Source organism: Narcine bancroftii, chromosome 6, assembly GCF_036971445.1.
Source record: "Narcine bancroftii isolate sNarBan1 chromosome 6, sNarBan1.hap1, whole genome shotgun sequence".
NCBI classification, from domain to species: domain Eukaryota; kingdom Metazoa; phylum Chordata; class Chondrichthyes; order Torpediniformes; family Narcinidae; genus Narcine; species Narcine bancroftii.
This window is the reverse complement of record NC_091474.1, coordinates 63,973,864-63,988,353: the sequence shown is the minus strand read 5'-3', so window position 1 is coordinate 63,988,353 and position 14,490 is coordinate 63,973,864. Positions and strand designations below refer to the sequence as shown.

General features: G+C 37.4%; 1 protein-coding gene across 10 annotated transcripts in view; it reads left to right on the top strand.

Annotated features, from left to right (window-relative positions):
• Nucleotides 1–14,490, top strand: part of arid4b (AT-rich interaction domain 4B) — a 239,110-nt gene that overhangs the window by 151,102 nt on the left and 73,518 nt on the right. For 9 of the 10 annotated variants that reach the window (XM_069885135.1, XM_069885139.1, XM_069885133.1 and 6 more), the window contains 2 exons: nt 6,325–6,463; nt 10,199–10,278. In XM_069885135.1, coding sequence (XP_069741236.1) covers nt 6,325–6,463; nt 10,199–10,278 — 219 coding nt within the window. Of the gene's footprint in view, nt 1–6,324; nt 6,464–10,198; nt 10,279–14,490 lie in introns of those variants that run through there. The other variant, XM_069885141.1, reaches the window with a different exon arrangement.

Below are 14,490 nucleotides of genomic sequence, written 5' to 3'. Positions count from 1 at the left end.
ATATAATTTTCTACAAGAAACACATCTTATCAAATTGAAACAGGATAAATTAAAAAGAGGATGGATGGGACAAGTAATATCATCTTCATTTGGCTCAAAAGCAAGAGGAGTATAAAAAATATACCAATAATAATAGAAGAGACACTGACTAATCAAGCTGGAAGATTTGTAACAGCACATTGTAAAATTTATGCAGAATCATGGACTTTTATGAATACCTATGCACCAACTTATGACGATGAAGCCTTTATTAAGGATATCTTTTTTTAAAAACAGAGGGAGGAGATTTCAATTTCTGTCTAGATCCAATATTGGATAAATCAGTCAGAACAATAACAAGGGCAAAAGCTGGAAAAATGACACTATAATTTAAGAAGGATTTAAATTTGATTGATATATGGAGGCAGCTTAACCCTAGAGAAAGAGACTATTTATTCTACTCAATGGTACTTGATTCATATTCAAGGATTGGTTTGTTTTTAATGTCTGCCCAGTTAAAAAGTATAGTAGTAAAAATGGAATATTTATCAGATAATTCACCATTAACTTTAACTATTGTAATAATGGAAAAAACAAGAAAGTGTGTATTGATGGCGTCTCAATGCCACACTGTTGTAAAGGAAGGACTTTTGTGAGTTTATTAAGAGACAGATAGAACTATTTTGTGAAACCAATCTTTCCTCTATTGATAATAGCTTTTTAATATGGGATACACTTAAAGCTTCTCTAAGAGGACAAATTATTTCTTAAACAAAAATTTGTGAGAAAATATGCTACAAAGTTGGATGGTTCAGAGAAAAAACATAACAAAATTGGAAAAAGAATATCAGAGAACTGAAATATCACACATTACATAAGTATAGAATTGAAAAAACTATATTAAAAACCAAACAAATATTATAAATTAGGATAGCAGGCACATAAAATTTTTATCTTGGCAGGTAAAGGCAGAGGAGTCATCTAGAATGATAAATGCAATAAAAACAGAGGCTTATATTATACATATAATCAAAAAGAAATAAATACTATTTTAGACAATATTATATAAACCTATATAAATCAGAAACAGACAAATTTTTACCAAATGTTGAACTTCCAAAATTAGAAGATAGAGAACAAATTTATTTAGATGCTTCTTTCGCAAGAGAAGAAATTGAGAAAATTTTGGGTACTTTACAAGGAAACAGATATCTGGGGGAGGATGGGTTTCCACCCGAGTTCAACAGACAGTTTATGATGGATGTATTGGACCAGGTGGTAGAGACCCAGACCCTCCTGAAATCTTTCTCAACTGCTATAATTACAGTGCTACTGAAGGAAAGTAGAGACTCATTAAAAAAACTTCATCACGTAGACCTATATCACTCCTTAATGCTGATTATAAAATATTGGCAAAGGCAGCAGCTAATAGATTGGGACAATATCTACCAAATTTAATTCATAAAGACCAGGTGGGATTTGTCAAAGGAAGACATTCTTCAGTCTAGGTAGACTATTTAATACATATGCCAAATTCAAAGTTGAATTCAAGTATAATTATATCCCTTGATGCAGAAAAGGCATTTGATCATTTAGAATGGTCTTTCTTATTTAAAACATTGGAAAAAATTGATATAGGCAGAAAATTTATAAATTAATAAACCACAAGCTAAAATTATAACTAATAATCAGATGTCAGTGGTTTTTCCCTTGAGCAGATCGAGTAGCCAGGGGTGTCCTCTGCCTCTGGCACTTTTTATCTGAGCTTTCAAGCCACTGGCGGAGATGATAAGGAGAACCCCTTAAGGGGTTCAATGTTGGACTGGAAGAACATAAAATCAGCTTATTTGCTGATGGTATGCTATTATATGTGACTGACCTGGCTGAGTCCTTCATAAAATTACAAACAATATTTGACAAATATGGAAGAGTATCAGGTTATAAAATAAATATGGACAAGATAATGCCATTGAAGAATTTTGATTGTGAAAGATATCAAAAAGGTAGCAGATTTAAATGGAAGATGGATGGAATCAAATATTTAGGAATAGTCACAGATAATAATTTACAGAACTCATCTTTTAGAAATAAATAGGGAAAGATTTACAGAAATGGAAAGACCTACTAATTACTTTAGTGGAAAGAGTGAATTGTATTAAAATGAAAGCGATGCCAAGATTACAGTATCTTTTTCAATCATTGCCTAATGCACTATCTAAAAATTTTATTTAAATTATTAAATAATTACAGAAGGCAATTCCTATAGAATCACAAAGTACCAAAAATTTCATTGGAAAAGCTAACATGGGACTATAAACTGGGAGGACTGAGGCTTCCAGATTTTAAGAAACCTAAGAAGACAGTCCTCCTTCTTGGATCCAAATGAGATTGAATTCAATGGAGGAGGAGACAGTGAAGGACTTTATTTATAGTGGAATGTTAAGTTAATAATAAAAAAGATGGAATGACCCTGTATTAATACATATGATTAGAATATGCCAAGAAATAAATGAATGTATTGGAAAAAAGCAGGTACATCATTAAGAACTCCATTATGTAAAAATGTGGTGTTGCCTATGAATCTGGGTTACAAAATATTGAATTCATGGTATGACAAAGGAATAAGATATATTGATGATTGTTATGTGGAGGAATCTCTCATGTTTTTAAAATTTTTTTAAAATAAATATTGAACCACAATAATAGTTACATTCCATTCAATTATACATGTGGTATCTATCATCTCACCCCCACCGTCCCACCTCCCCTCCCCACCCCTAAAAAAAGAAAAAGAAATAAAAGGAGGATGCCAAGAAACTAGAAGATCTATAAAATATATGGGAGGTCACACCAAGAGGTGCAACATGCAAACCAACATTTTGCAAATATGGGTGCTATATTTTCCAAAAGCCATGATATTCAGCTCTCAGATTACAAGTGATCTTCTCCAATGGTATGCAACTACAAAGTTCTGCCTGCCACCTTTCCATACCTAGATCTATTGCTGCTTCCCATGATATTGCTATACATTTCCTATAAACTGCTAAAGTAATTAACACAAATTCAGTTTGATAGAAATTTAATTTTAATTTTGGGCTTACTCATTAGAAATAACATTGGATCTTGTGGGAATTTGACCCCTATGACTTGTTCCAAAAAAATGACTACCCCTTACCAAAATGGTCTAACTTTAGGACATTGCCAAACTGAATGCAAAAAAAGTTCCATTCTCAGATCTACACCTCATACATAAATCTGATACGGCAGGGTTTAATCTTTAATTTTTGTGCAGTCAAATATAATTGATGTATAAAATTAGATTGGACTAACCTATATCTTACGTTTATAATTTTAGCTCGTATTGTTCTTACATAACTCCATTCAGTCCTTTTTTTAATTTATTTGTGTATGTAAATTTACTTCCCATCTTAATCTTGATTTATGGACCCCAATATTTGAGGCTTTAGTTTGAACTAAATTATACATTACTGAAATCATTTTATTTACAGTAGTATCACAACTCAATAGTTCTAATTCACTTTGATTAGGTAATGTCAAAGTAGGACCTATTTTGCCAGATTTTAAAAAATTTTGAGAATAACAAAATAAAGTTTTGTTAGGTACATTAATTTTTTTTCCTCATTCGTTCAAATGTTATAAATTTTTAATCCTCAAAACATTCTTCAATCCTCTTAATATCCATCATTATCCAAATCCTTAAAAATTGGTTATCCATTGAAAAAAGGAATAAGCCTATTTTGACATGGAGGCATTTTCCTAGATATTAAACCTTTCATACTAATTTCATTTTCAATATTATTCCACAGCTCAAAGGTTTCAACTTAGATGATTCCCTACTTCCCAGCAACAATTTAGAATTCCATTTATAAATAAAATCATGGGGATTCACATCCCCTATCGCATTAAATTCTAAAAAAACCCAAGCTGGAATATTATCTAAGCTAAATCTCGATTGAGCTGCTTTATAATAATTCTTAAAATGAGGAAAATATAAACCCCCCCAATTCATACTTCCAAGTCAATTTTTCAAAAGAAATCCATGGCATTTTGTCTTTCCATAAAAATTTCCTAATCACCATGTTTAAATCCTTAAAAAAATTTGAAGGAATTGAAATAGGGACTGATTGAAAAAGATATTGAACTCTAGAAAATACATTCATTTTAACACAATTCACCAACTAAAGTAATATGTAAATTATTCCACTTCTTTAAATCTGCAACAGTTCTATTAAGCAAAGACAAGTCATTCAATTTATGTAAATTTTTCAAATCAATATCACTTCTAATACCTAAGTATTTAATACCTACATCTGGCCACCTAAATTTCGTAGCCATTTTACAATCTGTATAATCATCCACAGCTAAGGGCATAATCTTACTTTTCCCCCAATACTTTATATTCAGAAACTTCCCCATATTCTTTCAATCCAATCTGTAATTGGGACAAAGAATTTATAGGATCAGATACAGAAACCAAAACATCATCAGTAAACAAATTGATTTGATATTCTTCCTGATACACCTTAATTCCTTTAATCTTAGAAGGAACCTGTCATGTCTTTTGAACAATTAAGAAGTAAATGCAGATTAGGTAAGGGAACTTTCTTTTGTTTTCTTCAACTAAGATCGTTCCTAAGAGAAAGATGACAACCAAGTTTGAAATTAGTGAAATGTACCGAACAATTTGGCTGGGGAATACACCTAAATTTACAACTAAGATGTACTATGCTCTCCAGAATAAAAGTGCAAAACAATGTTTACAGAGATAGAGAGAGAGATGGAAGTCAGATCTAGGTGTTACAATAATGGAAAGATGCTGGTTTGGTTGGTGTTTATCACAATCATAATCATATAACCATTCACGGAGCGGAAACAGGCCATGTCGGCCTTTCGAGTCCGCACCGGTTCAATAGAACAATTCCACCAGCTCAAACCTCCCGCTCTCTGCCAATAACCCTCCAACAACCCCCTCACCTCCATGTACACATCCAATCTTCTCTGAAATGACAGAAAGGACCGTGCTGCAACTATCTCATTCGGAAGATCATTCCATTTTGCCACCACTCGCTGAGTGGAAAAAGCCACCTCTAATATTTCTCCTAAAGTGTTGCACCCTTACCCTTAACTCTTGTTCCAACCTTGGACGTCAATTATAAATGCAAGATACAGATTAGTATGATATAATTTTCTACACCAATTATATCTCACACCACAGAAGTTGCATAAATCAAAACCTGAAATATCAGATATTTTACGTGAGCCCTACTTTTAGGTGTGGCACAGAAATAGGAACATTTTTATATGCTTATGTGGTCGTGTGTGAAGGTGAGGCCTTTCTGGCAAGATATTACTAAAATATTAACAAGGATACAGGGGTGACCTTCATGGATGACCCGGCACTTTATCTTTAGAACAACTTTATTGAAATAAGCAATAAACTAACTAAATTCCAAATTTGATTTGCTAAAATAGTTTTAGCTGTGGCTAAGAAATGTATTGCAATTACTTGGAAATCCAATTCCCCTCTACAGACAGCAGAATGAAATGCTGAGATGAATAGTTGCATACCGATGGAAAAAAAAATTACATACAACTCAAAGAACAAATATAACATATTTATCAAGATATGGTAGCCATGTTTGGATCATAAAGGGGGCCAATTATAATTATAAATACAGTAATAAATAAGGTAATAATAGATGCTGCTACAGTATAAATACAAGTGACTTCCCCATATGGAATTCCTGATGATCAACATAAATGTGAGCCCTGACAGTGTGTAGATTTGAAGGGACACAACACACACACACACACACAATTTGATATTGGAGAGTTTACTATGTATATTTATGGGAAAAAAAACAAAAATAAAATATTTTAAAAAGGTTGAACTGCGCAAGGTGGCTGCCACTTATTGTGTAGAATTTCCATCTGATTGACTATTTTCTCATCCATAGGTAATGACAAAATCCCCATCTTACTCTCTCTGATCCCCAACTTTGACTATGTGGATGTCCTTTTCTTGAATGTGTTAAGAACTGCCTTCTGCCTACCACATACCTAATAAATTATTCAATATTATTTAATTGCTTTTGCTTTTTTTTTCAAAAAAGGAAGGCCCTTGTTTTAGGGCACATTATTTATCCAGTATCATAATATACTTGTGCTTTCTGACATTGACCCAAACGTATACATCCACACATTATCTTCAAATTGTACTGAACCTGGAATTGCTCTGTGATTTCTATCTTTTTCAAGTGCCTTGAGACTCTGATATTTATATTTATGCAGAATAATGTTATTTACGGTTTGGTTTCATTTTAGCCCTGATGAAGAAGATTCATCTTCATCCAGTGATGAAGATGATGAAGATAGACGATTAAGTGATGAATTAATTGGCAAAATTGTCTGTGTAGAATGTACTAATGGAGATAAAAGAAAGACATCCTCATACCCCGCTCTGGTAAGCAATTCATTTTTAAAACTTAAACTTGCATGTAAATTAGATTCCAGTGTAATTGACAAGTCCTCAGAATTAAACCCTTTTTTGTCTTTACCTTAAATTGGACTTTTCTTTACTGCTCAATGTGTGTGACCAGAAAATCACTTAATCGGAACATTGCAGTTTTAAGAAATCACTGTAGTGGTTTTTGTCCCATTTCATAGACAGGAGACTGTAGGTGCTGGAATCTGGAGCAACAAACCACCTGCTGAAGGAACTCAGCAAGTCAACCAGCATCAATGGGAGGAAGGGAATAGCTGATATTTCGATCCGGAACCTTCATCAACACTCAGACTGCAAAGGGGAGATAGTCACTTTCATGTGAACAGGATGGGAGGAGTTGGACAGGGATTAGTGGGAGATTGGAGATCTAGGTAGGGATGATGGACAGATGTAGTTGATTGGCAGGTGTCAGTCAAAGGGAGAAGCAAGAGAAAGATGAGGCCATGTGGCTGAAGATGATTCATAAGTATTAGAAGTTAAATGTACACTAATGGTTGCTGCTCTCAGCTCACAACAGCATTTTTGTTTGTGCACTAGTAATTGTGTTAGCACTATTAAATTAATTTCATCTTGACAAATAGGATAAAACATAGATTAGAGAGAATAGAAAATGGAAAGAGATGAAAATTGCAGGAGGTCTAAACAGTCGAGCCTGTATACATCTGATACCTTGCTTCAATTGGGTAGCTCTATACTTTTATTTATAATGATATTCTTCTTTGGCTTGGCTTCGCGGACGAAGATTTATGGAGGGGGTAAAAAGTCCACGTCAGCTGCAGGCTCGTTTGTGGCTGACAAGTCCGATGCGGGACAGGCAGACACGATTGCAGCGGTTGCAGGGGAAAATTGGTTGGTTGGGGTTGGGTGTTGGGTTTTTCCCCCTTTGCCTTTTGTCAGTGAGGTGGGCTCTGCGGTCTTCTTCAAAGGAGGTTGCTGCCCGCCAAACTGTGAGGCGCCAAGATGCACGGTTTGAGGCGTTATCAGCCCACTGGCGGTGGTCAATGTGGCAGGCACCAAGAGATTTCTTTAGGCAGTCCTTGTACCTTTTCTTTGGTGCACCTCTGTCACGGTGGCCAGAGGAGAGCTCGCCATATAACACGATCTTGGGAAGGCGATGGTCCTCCATTCTGGAGACGTGACCCACCCAGCGCAGCTGGATCTTCAGCAGCGTGGACTCGATGCTGTCGACCTCTGCCATCTCGAGTACTTCGACGTTAGGGATGTAAGCGCTCCAATGGATGTTGAGGATGGAGCGGAGACAACGCTGGTGGAAGCGTTCTAGGAGCCGTAGGTGGTGCCGGTAGAGGACCCATGATTCGGAGCCGAACAGGAGTGTGGGTATGACAACGGCTCTGTATACGCTTATCTTTGTGAGGTTTTTCAGTTGGTTGTTTTTCCAGACTCTTTTGTGTAGTCTTCCAAAGGCGCTGTTTGCCTTGGCGAGTCTGTTGTCTATCTCATTGTCGATCCTTGCATCTGATGAAATGGTGCAGCCGAGATAGGTAAACTGGTATAATGATATATATTGGAAATAAAACCCAGATGATGTCATTATTCAATTATGTCAATACATTCTCATTAATGAACACTCATGTTTCCTCTTTACAACTGTGACAGATTATGTTATATTTTATTTAGTATCTAGATATATTTTAAAGGAGATAAAGATAAATTGTGGGTTTTTTTTTAGTTAGGTCACAACATAGATCTCATTTAAAATGCCAGAGCTCTGCTCAAGCCAGACAGTCTAGGCTCCCAGTGCCTTTGTAAAGACGATGGAAACTGCTTTGCTGAAGGACTTCACAAGTAGATGTCAATTAGACATGCTGTGGAGTAATGGATTATTGTTTTGGAAAGCAACAGAAAAACGGACTCAGAAGATTGGGTCCGGTACCACAATCATTCTGAAGGCAGTTTGCTGTTCTAAGAAGGTTGTGTGGTTTTGCAAGCAGAGAGAGTCAAGCAGGGTTTTCTCTAAGTGTGACACAGAAAGAGAGAGAGATTACTGGTGGTCTGCAGTGGCTTTTGGAAGCTTGATTGAAACCCCATTTTGAAGATGGGTTGTGAGTTCTGAGTTCAGCCTATTCAAAGGCCATGTGTTCCATACAAGAGGAGATGCTGGCTGTATAAGGAAAACAGAAAAGGAATTCTGTGGTGACCTGAAAGAAAAAGGTTATCATCTGGAAAACTCTGATGGGTCAAGTTTTATTGGCAAGGCACTGAAGTGGCTGATCGGAAGGAATCAGTTTGTGTGTGTCCAACGAGCAACAAATCTCTCTCTGAAAACCAACAAGAACCTTCCTGAGTGGTAACCATTTACCTTTTGAGCACCAAAGCCTGGTGAAGATTCATAAATGTTAAATTCTGTGCATAGTATAAGAATTGCCTGATAACAGTGAACTTGGAGGAGTGAGAATTGAGATTGGACTGTGAATCAAATAACTTTTCTGAACTTGTACACACATTACATTCACATACGCTTAGAAATAGAAGGGGGTTAAGTTAATAGTGATAAAGTTTGATCCTGTTTTTATGTTTAAAGAAAATTCTTTTTGTTTAAGTAACCATTTGTCTTGGTGAATTTCTATTGCTGCTGGGTTTTGGAGTCCTCTGGGGCCAGTCACACAACAAGCATCCAGGAACTAGTTGTAAGTTTGCTGTACAGGACCCAGTCCCTTCAGTGTCCAGTGGCAGCAAGTCCCAAGTCCAGAGCATTTGAGGTGGCTGCACTGAACTTCAATGTGTTCCTCAGCACGTACTCTGGAATCTGCCAGTTGACAGCATTCCCTCACAGACATCTCCTTGCACAAGAAGACCAGCAGATTTCTGACAAGCCAAAGTGGGCCATTTACTGAGCTGATGATCTTCCGGCTGCAGTTGATGCCTTTCTCTGTGTGTGTGTCCCTGGAACAACCCAGAGATCAGAAAGTCCTTTGTTATGCAGCTGCTCAAGATGAACCTTGACATGGAATATTTTTATAATTTCAAAAATAAACTTTATTCATAAATGTATACAGGAAATACAAAATAATACATGGCTTTCTTAATATTAATAGTGTTGGTAAATCATCAAGTCGCTACATCCATGAGCGCCAGGGATCGCAATAACTCATTTCCTTGAGTTGTAATTTTTACAAGTGTAAAAGGCCGTCACATTAACATCAGTGTTGGAAAGTCCTCTCCTGAATTTCCTGTCACCTTGCCGCTCTTTTTCCTCAAACATGTCCATCAATTCACCCTTGCCTCTCCTTGCTGTTTACTTACGTAAAGAGATGTATATCTGTGTAGCCAGGAAACCATACCACAGGGAGGAAGAGAGAATGTGCAACTCTACAGAGGCAACATTCAAGGTGAGGACTGAACCCCTGGAGCTGCAACGGCAGCAGCTCTAACTGGCTGCAACAGCTGCAGCATAATTGAACCAAATAATTGAAGTGTTGAGGAAGTTTGAAATCCAGGAGTGAAATTCACTATATGTTGTCAAAGCAAGATCAAAGAGTTGTTGTGAATCTTCTGTCATCAAACAATGGTTGACACCAGAAGGCAATTCACTTCAGGACAAAAATATAGGAAGAAACCATACCTCGCAGTCTGTTTATACTCACGAGTTAACATCTTTTGATGTTCTGCCACATTGTTTTATTTTCTTCGATGTGAAACTGAAAAACAAAATTACTTGTTTTGTTTCTAAAGGTTATTTCTCCAGATTGCAGTGATGAAGTCACAGTGAAAAAGGACAGTGTTTTAGTTCGCTCATTCAAGGATGGGAAATTGTAAGTCCTTTCATCATTATTTTGCAGAAAACTGAATTTGACTGAAAAGACTTGCCACCCTGGTTTAATCCTGACATCTAGTCTGACTGAAATCTCAACATGGTATATAATTATCCAGCACACTCTAAGAGCACATCCTGAATTACGCTGAATGAAGTCCACTGCCATCACATGATTGATTTTAAACAGAGCTATGCATTGCTTTTGTTGCCTTTGTATGTTTAAGTGCATAAAGTAAGGAACAGAGCAGGAGTCGGTCATAAATCCCTCAGAAATTACTTCACAGTTCACAAAAATATAGGCAGGATTGCACCTCCTGATCCCTGTATACTTTGATTCTCCTCATTGCCGAGTAGGATTTCCTTGGCAACAGTACACATAAATTTACTAGATCAATTCCTGTGAAGAGATGGTTTTGGCACCAAGGGAGAGACTGGTTAAGATTAGTTGATTTTTCCTGGTGTTTAGAAGAATAAGAATAAGGAAATAATATTGTAAATGCTGATTGATTTTTCTAGCTGGTAAATCTAGACAGGGGGATGATAATCAATAATAAAGGTCCACTATTGCAGACTGATTCACATACGGAATTCATTACTCTGGAACTCATTGTAATTCTATCACAAGTGGTTGGTGCAAGCTGTTGTGATTGAGAGATGCTGTGAATGAAAAAAATGTGTAAAACTAGCATAGAAGTAGATTTGAGTTATAGGATTCATCAAGCATCACTGAACTTCAAGAAAATCAAATCTTGCACGTCATCTACCAGTGCAGCAAGATACTGCTGTACAATATTTACTGTTTCTTTACTATAAAATACCATATATATTTCAATGTATGTCAACTGGCATTCAAGTCAACCTCCCTTTTTCACCCTCATATTAAGGGTTTTGTGGTATATTCAGCATATAATTCAACCCCACTTTTCTGGCTGCCTGAGGTGACCCGTTGACCGGCTTATAAGTCGACCCCCAAAGCCATGATACCTGAGATGGGCCGTTGACTGGCATATATGTCAATTCCCATGGATCGCGTGGATTGATCTGCTGGGCGTTAGCTGGAGGTGAGGGTCCAATGACACAATGCAGCATGCGATGAAAATATGAAGCGAACTTTAAGTTGAAAGTGATAGAAATGGCCAAGAAACGAATAACTGTACTGTTGCAAGAAAATTTGATGTATATCCGAAGTTGGTAAGAGATTAGAGGAAGAAAGAAGAGACTTTAAGAAAAATACCAAAAAGGCAATGTTCTTTGAGAAAAGGAATCACTCATTGGCCAAAGTTGGAAAATCATGTTACAGAATGGGTACGTGAACAGAGGCAAGATTGCTACATAGACACCCGAAATAAAATAAGAATATTTGCACTGCAGTGGGCAAAGTTGCACCCAGTCTTCAGTGATGCTTTTGTGGCCTCAGTAAGCTGGTGCAATCGTTTCATGAACAGGAAAAATCTGGTATTATGCGAAAAAAACAAAAAATGCACAGAAACTACCAAAAGATCTTGATCACAAAGTTGTAAGTCTTCACCAGTTTTATTATATGGAACTGGCAGGAACATCAGTTTGCATTGGCAAATATCGGAAACATGGATGAAACCCCCATGAATTTCGAAATGATAGGCAATAGAACAGTGGAATGGAATGGTGTTAAAACAGCAAACCAGAAGTACAGGTCATGAAAGGACCAGGTTTACCGTGGTGTAATTGTGCATGGCCAACAGGACAAAGTTAAGACCCATGGAAATCCTCAAATGCAAAATTAAACAAATGAAATTCCCTGCAGGTATTTTTGCACATTTTCATGAAAAAGGATGGATGGATGGTATAAAACTATGGATAGACAATGTGTAGAACAGGTGGTTTATGCAAAGAATGGAGTTTGTTGGTCTGGGATATGGTACGTAACCACTTAATGAGAACATTAAAAGTAGATTAGCACTATATAATACATGGCGGTTACCCTGGATGTTTTGATGTCTCTACTGCAACCTCTCGATGTCTGCTTGAATAGGCCATTCAAAGCGTGAGGAATGAATGTCAAGTGCAGAAAAGTTGTTTACAAAAGACAGGGCAATGCATGCTGCATCACTTGATATGCTGTGTAACTTCGTGCTCAAGGCATGGGACAAAGTTAAAGTAGAGACTGTAATAAAATCTTTTTTTTTAAATGCGGTGTCTCTTGTGCAATTGGATACCTAAGATGCTTTATCGTGGGTCACTGATGGCGAAGCTGAAACCACCTCATCAGATACAGACTAGGATCCGTATGATGACTGTTTAAACAGTGAGAGTATGGATGTGCTTGCTGCCATCTTTGCCTCAGATAATGATAGCAAGTGATTTTTGAAGGGTGCTAACTGATGTTGTTTTCAATAAAAATCTCAATGAAAATCTGTTGCAGTCGGGTTTTTTTGGGGTTTTTCAAGGGTCGAGTTATACGCCGTTCAATGGAGATTGGGTTTTGAGCTGAATTTATGGTCTCAAAAGTATATCCGGAGCATAAGTCAGCCCACATTTTTTTCTTAGAGATCTTTTTGGGTTTCATGATTCGACTTTTACACTGAAATATACAGGTATATATAAAATTCCAACTTTTCATTTGAAGTAAAGTACAGTACAACTCCGATTATATTGAAATGGTTGGGACTGGGCCTATGTCAGATAAATGTTTTTTTTTGGATAACTGGTAATTTTTTAAAAAACAGCCCAGTAGCAACAGCAAATCACTCGTATCAATGTTTAAACAACAACAAAGAATAAGAGAAGGCTTTTTAAGCATTAAAATAATGTTTAATTCTCACCCAAAAAATGCTGACCACAATGCCACTGCCTATCACCGAGACATCCCAGCTGCCACTGCCAATCCCTGACATGTCCCCATCGCTGCCGCGGGCAGGTGGAATGCTCACTGGCGAGTCAGCGGGCTCCTGTCTCCCAGTCACTGGAGCTCCTAACGTCCAAGTCCTGTCTCCCTTAGGCCTACGCGCACACACACTGGGGAGTCCAGTGTGCGGTAGTAGGCCACGGGAAGGTTCAGATTTGGTGTCAGGAGCTCCAGTGTGTCAAGGAGGGAGGGAAGGGAATAGGAGGGGAGGGGGAGGCGGAGGGAACGCCACTGAGTTCAAGGTCCCGCTCCAGCCTGGGAGGCCGCTCTCCTTGATAACGCTGGGACACGGGATTTTTCTGACTGCTTGCAGCTGTGAGACAGTGGCATGCAGTTTGAGAGGGAGAGTTGGAGAGGAAAGTTGATAGGGGAAGGTAAAGAAGAAATGGAAAGAGAGAGGAGAGGGAGTTAAATGAAGCTAAGACAATCGTCGTTCTAATTTCACGTTGAGTGTTTTTTTTTCCAACCTGTGAGGTCAGTTTGGCTCCGAAAAAAATTTCAGGTAAATGAGAATTTTGGAGAATCTGATTTCGGACAAGCGGAGTTGTACTGAATATAGTTGAGGATGTAGCTTTTATATCTTGGCACATAATGAGCAACAGCTGTCAGCCTCAAAAGACCCCTTTTCACCAGTCCTCCATTCACACAAACACTTCCTAACCCACAATCCCATACTTGTCGCTTTGGTTTAGGTACCTAATCAAATGTCTTTTGAAAATCCATATATTCTGAGCCTGATTGTGCCTAACATAGAATTGCAAATCTGAATATCCTGAGCGTCATTGACAGGAGCAAAGCTGAGGATCTTTGCCTCCTGTCTAAGCTGGAAATGGTTTTTAAACTATTCTTTTTAAAGTTTCTTTTAAAAAATGTTTATTAAAAATAATGAAGCATTTTCAAATCATTAGAAAGCCCTGTTCTCCAAGTAGCTAAATATTAGAAATAGTTATTGCATCTTGGATTTTCTCACCTCCAAACTATAATCAGTGAGGATTGGTAAGAACATCTCCACAATCTTAATACTCGAGCACCACAGGGCTGCATTCTATGCCCCTGCTCGACTTGCTTTACACCTATGACTGTGGCTCAGTACACCATCTACAAATTTGCTGACAATAGCATAGTAGTGAGCTGTCAGCATATTGGAGGGTGAGTGAAAACTTGGTTGAATGGTGTACTAACAACAACTGTGCACTAATCTCACTAAAACCAAGGAGCTGATTGTAGACTTTGGGAGGGGAAAACCAGAGGTGCACAATCCTGTGATCATTGGAGGTGGAGAGAATGAGCAAATATAAATTCCTGGGAGTCACTATCTCAGAGGAT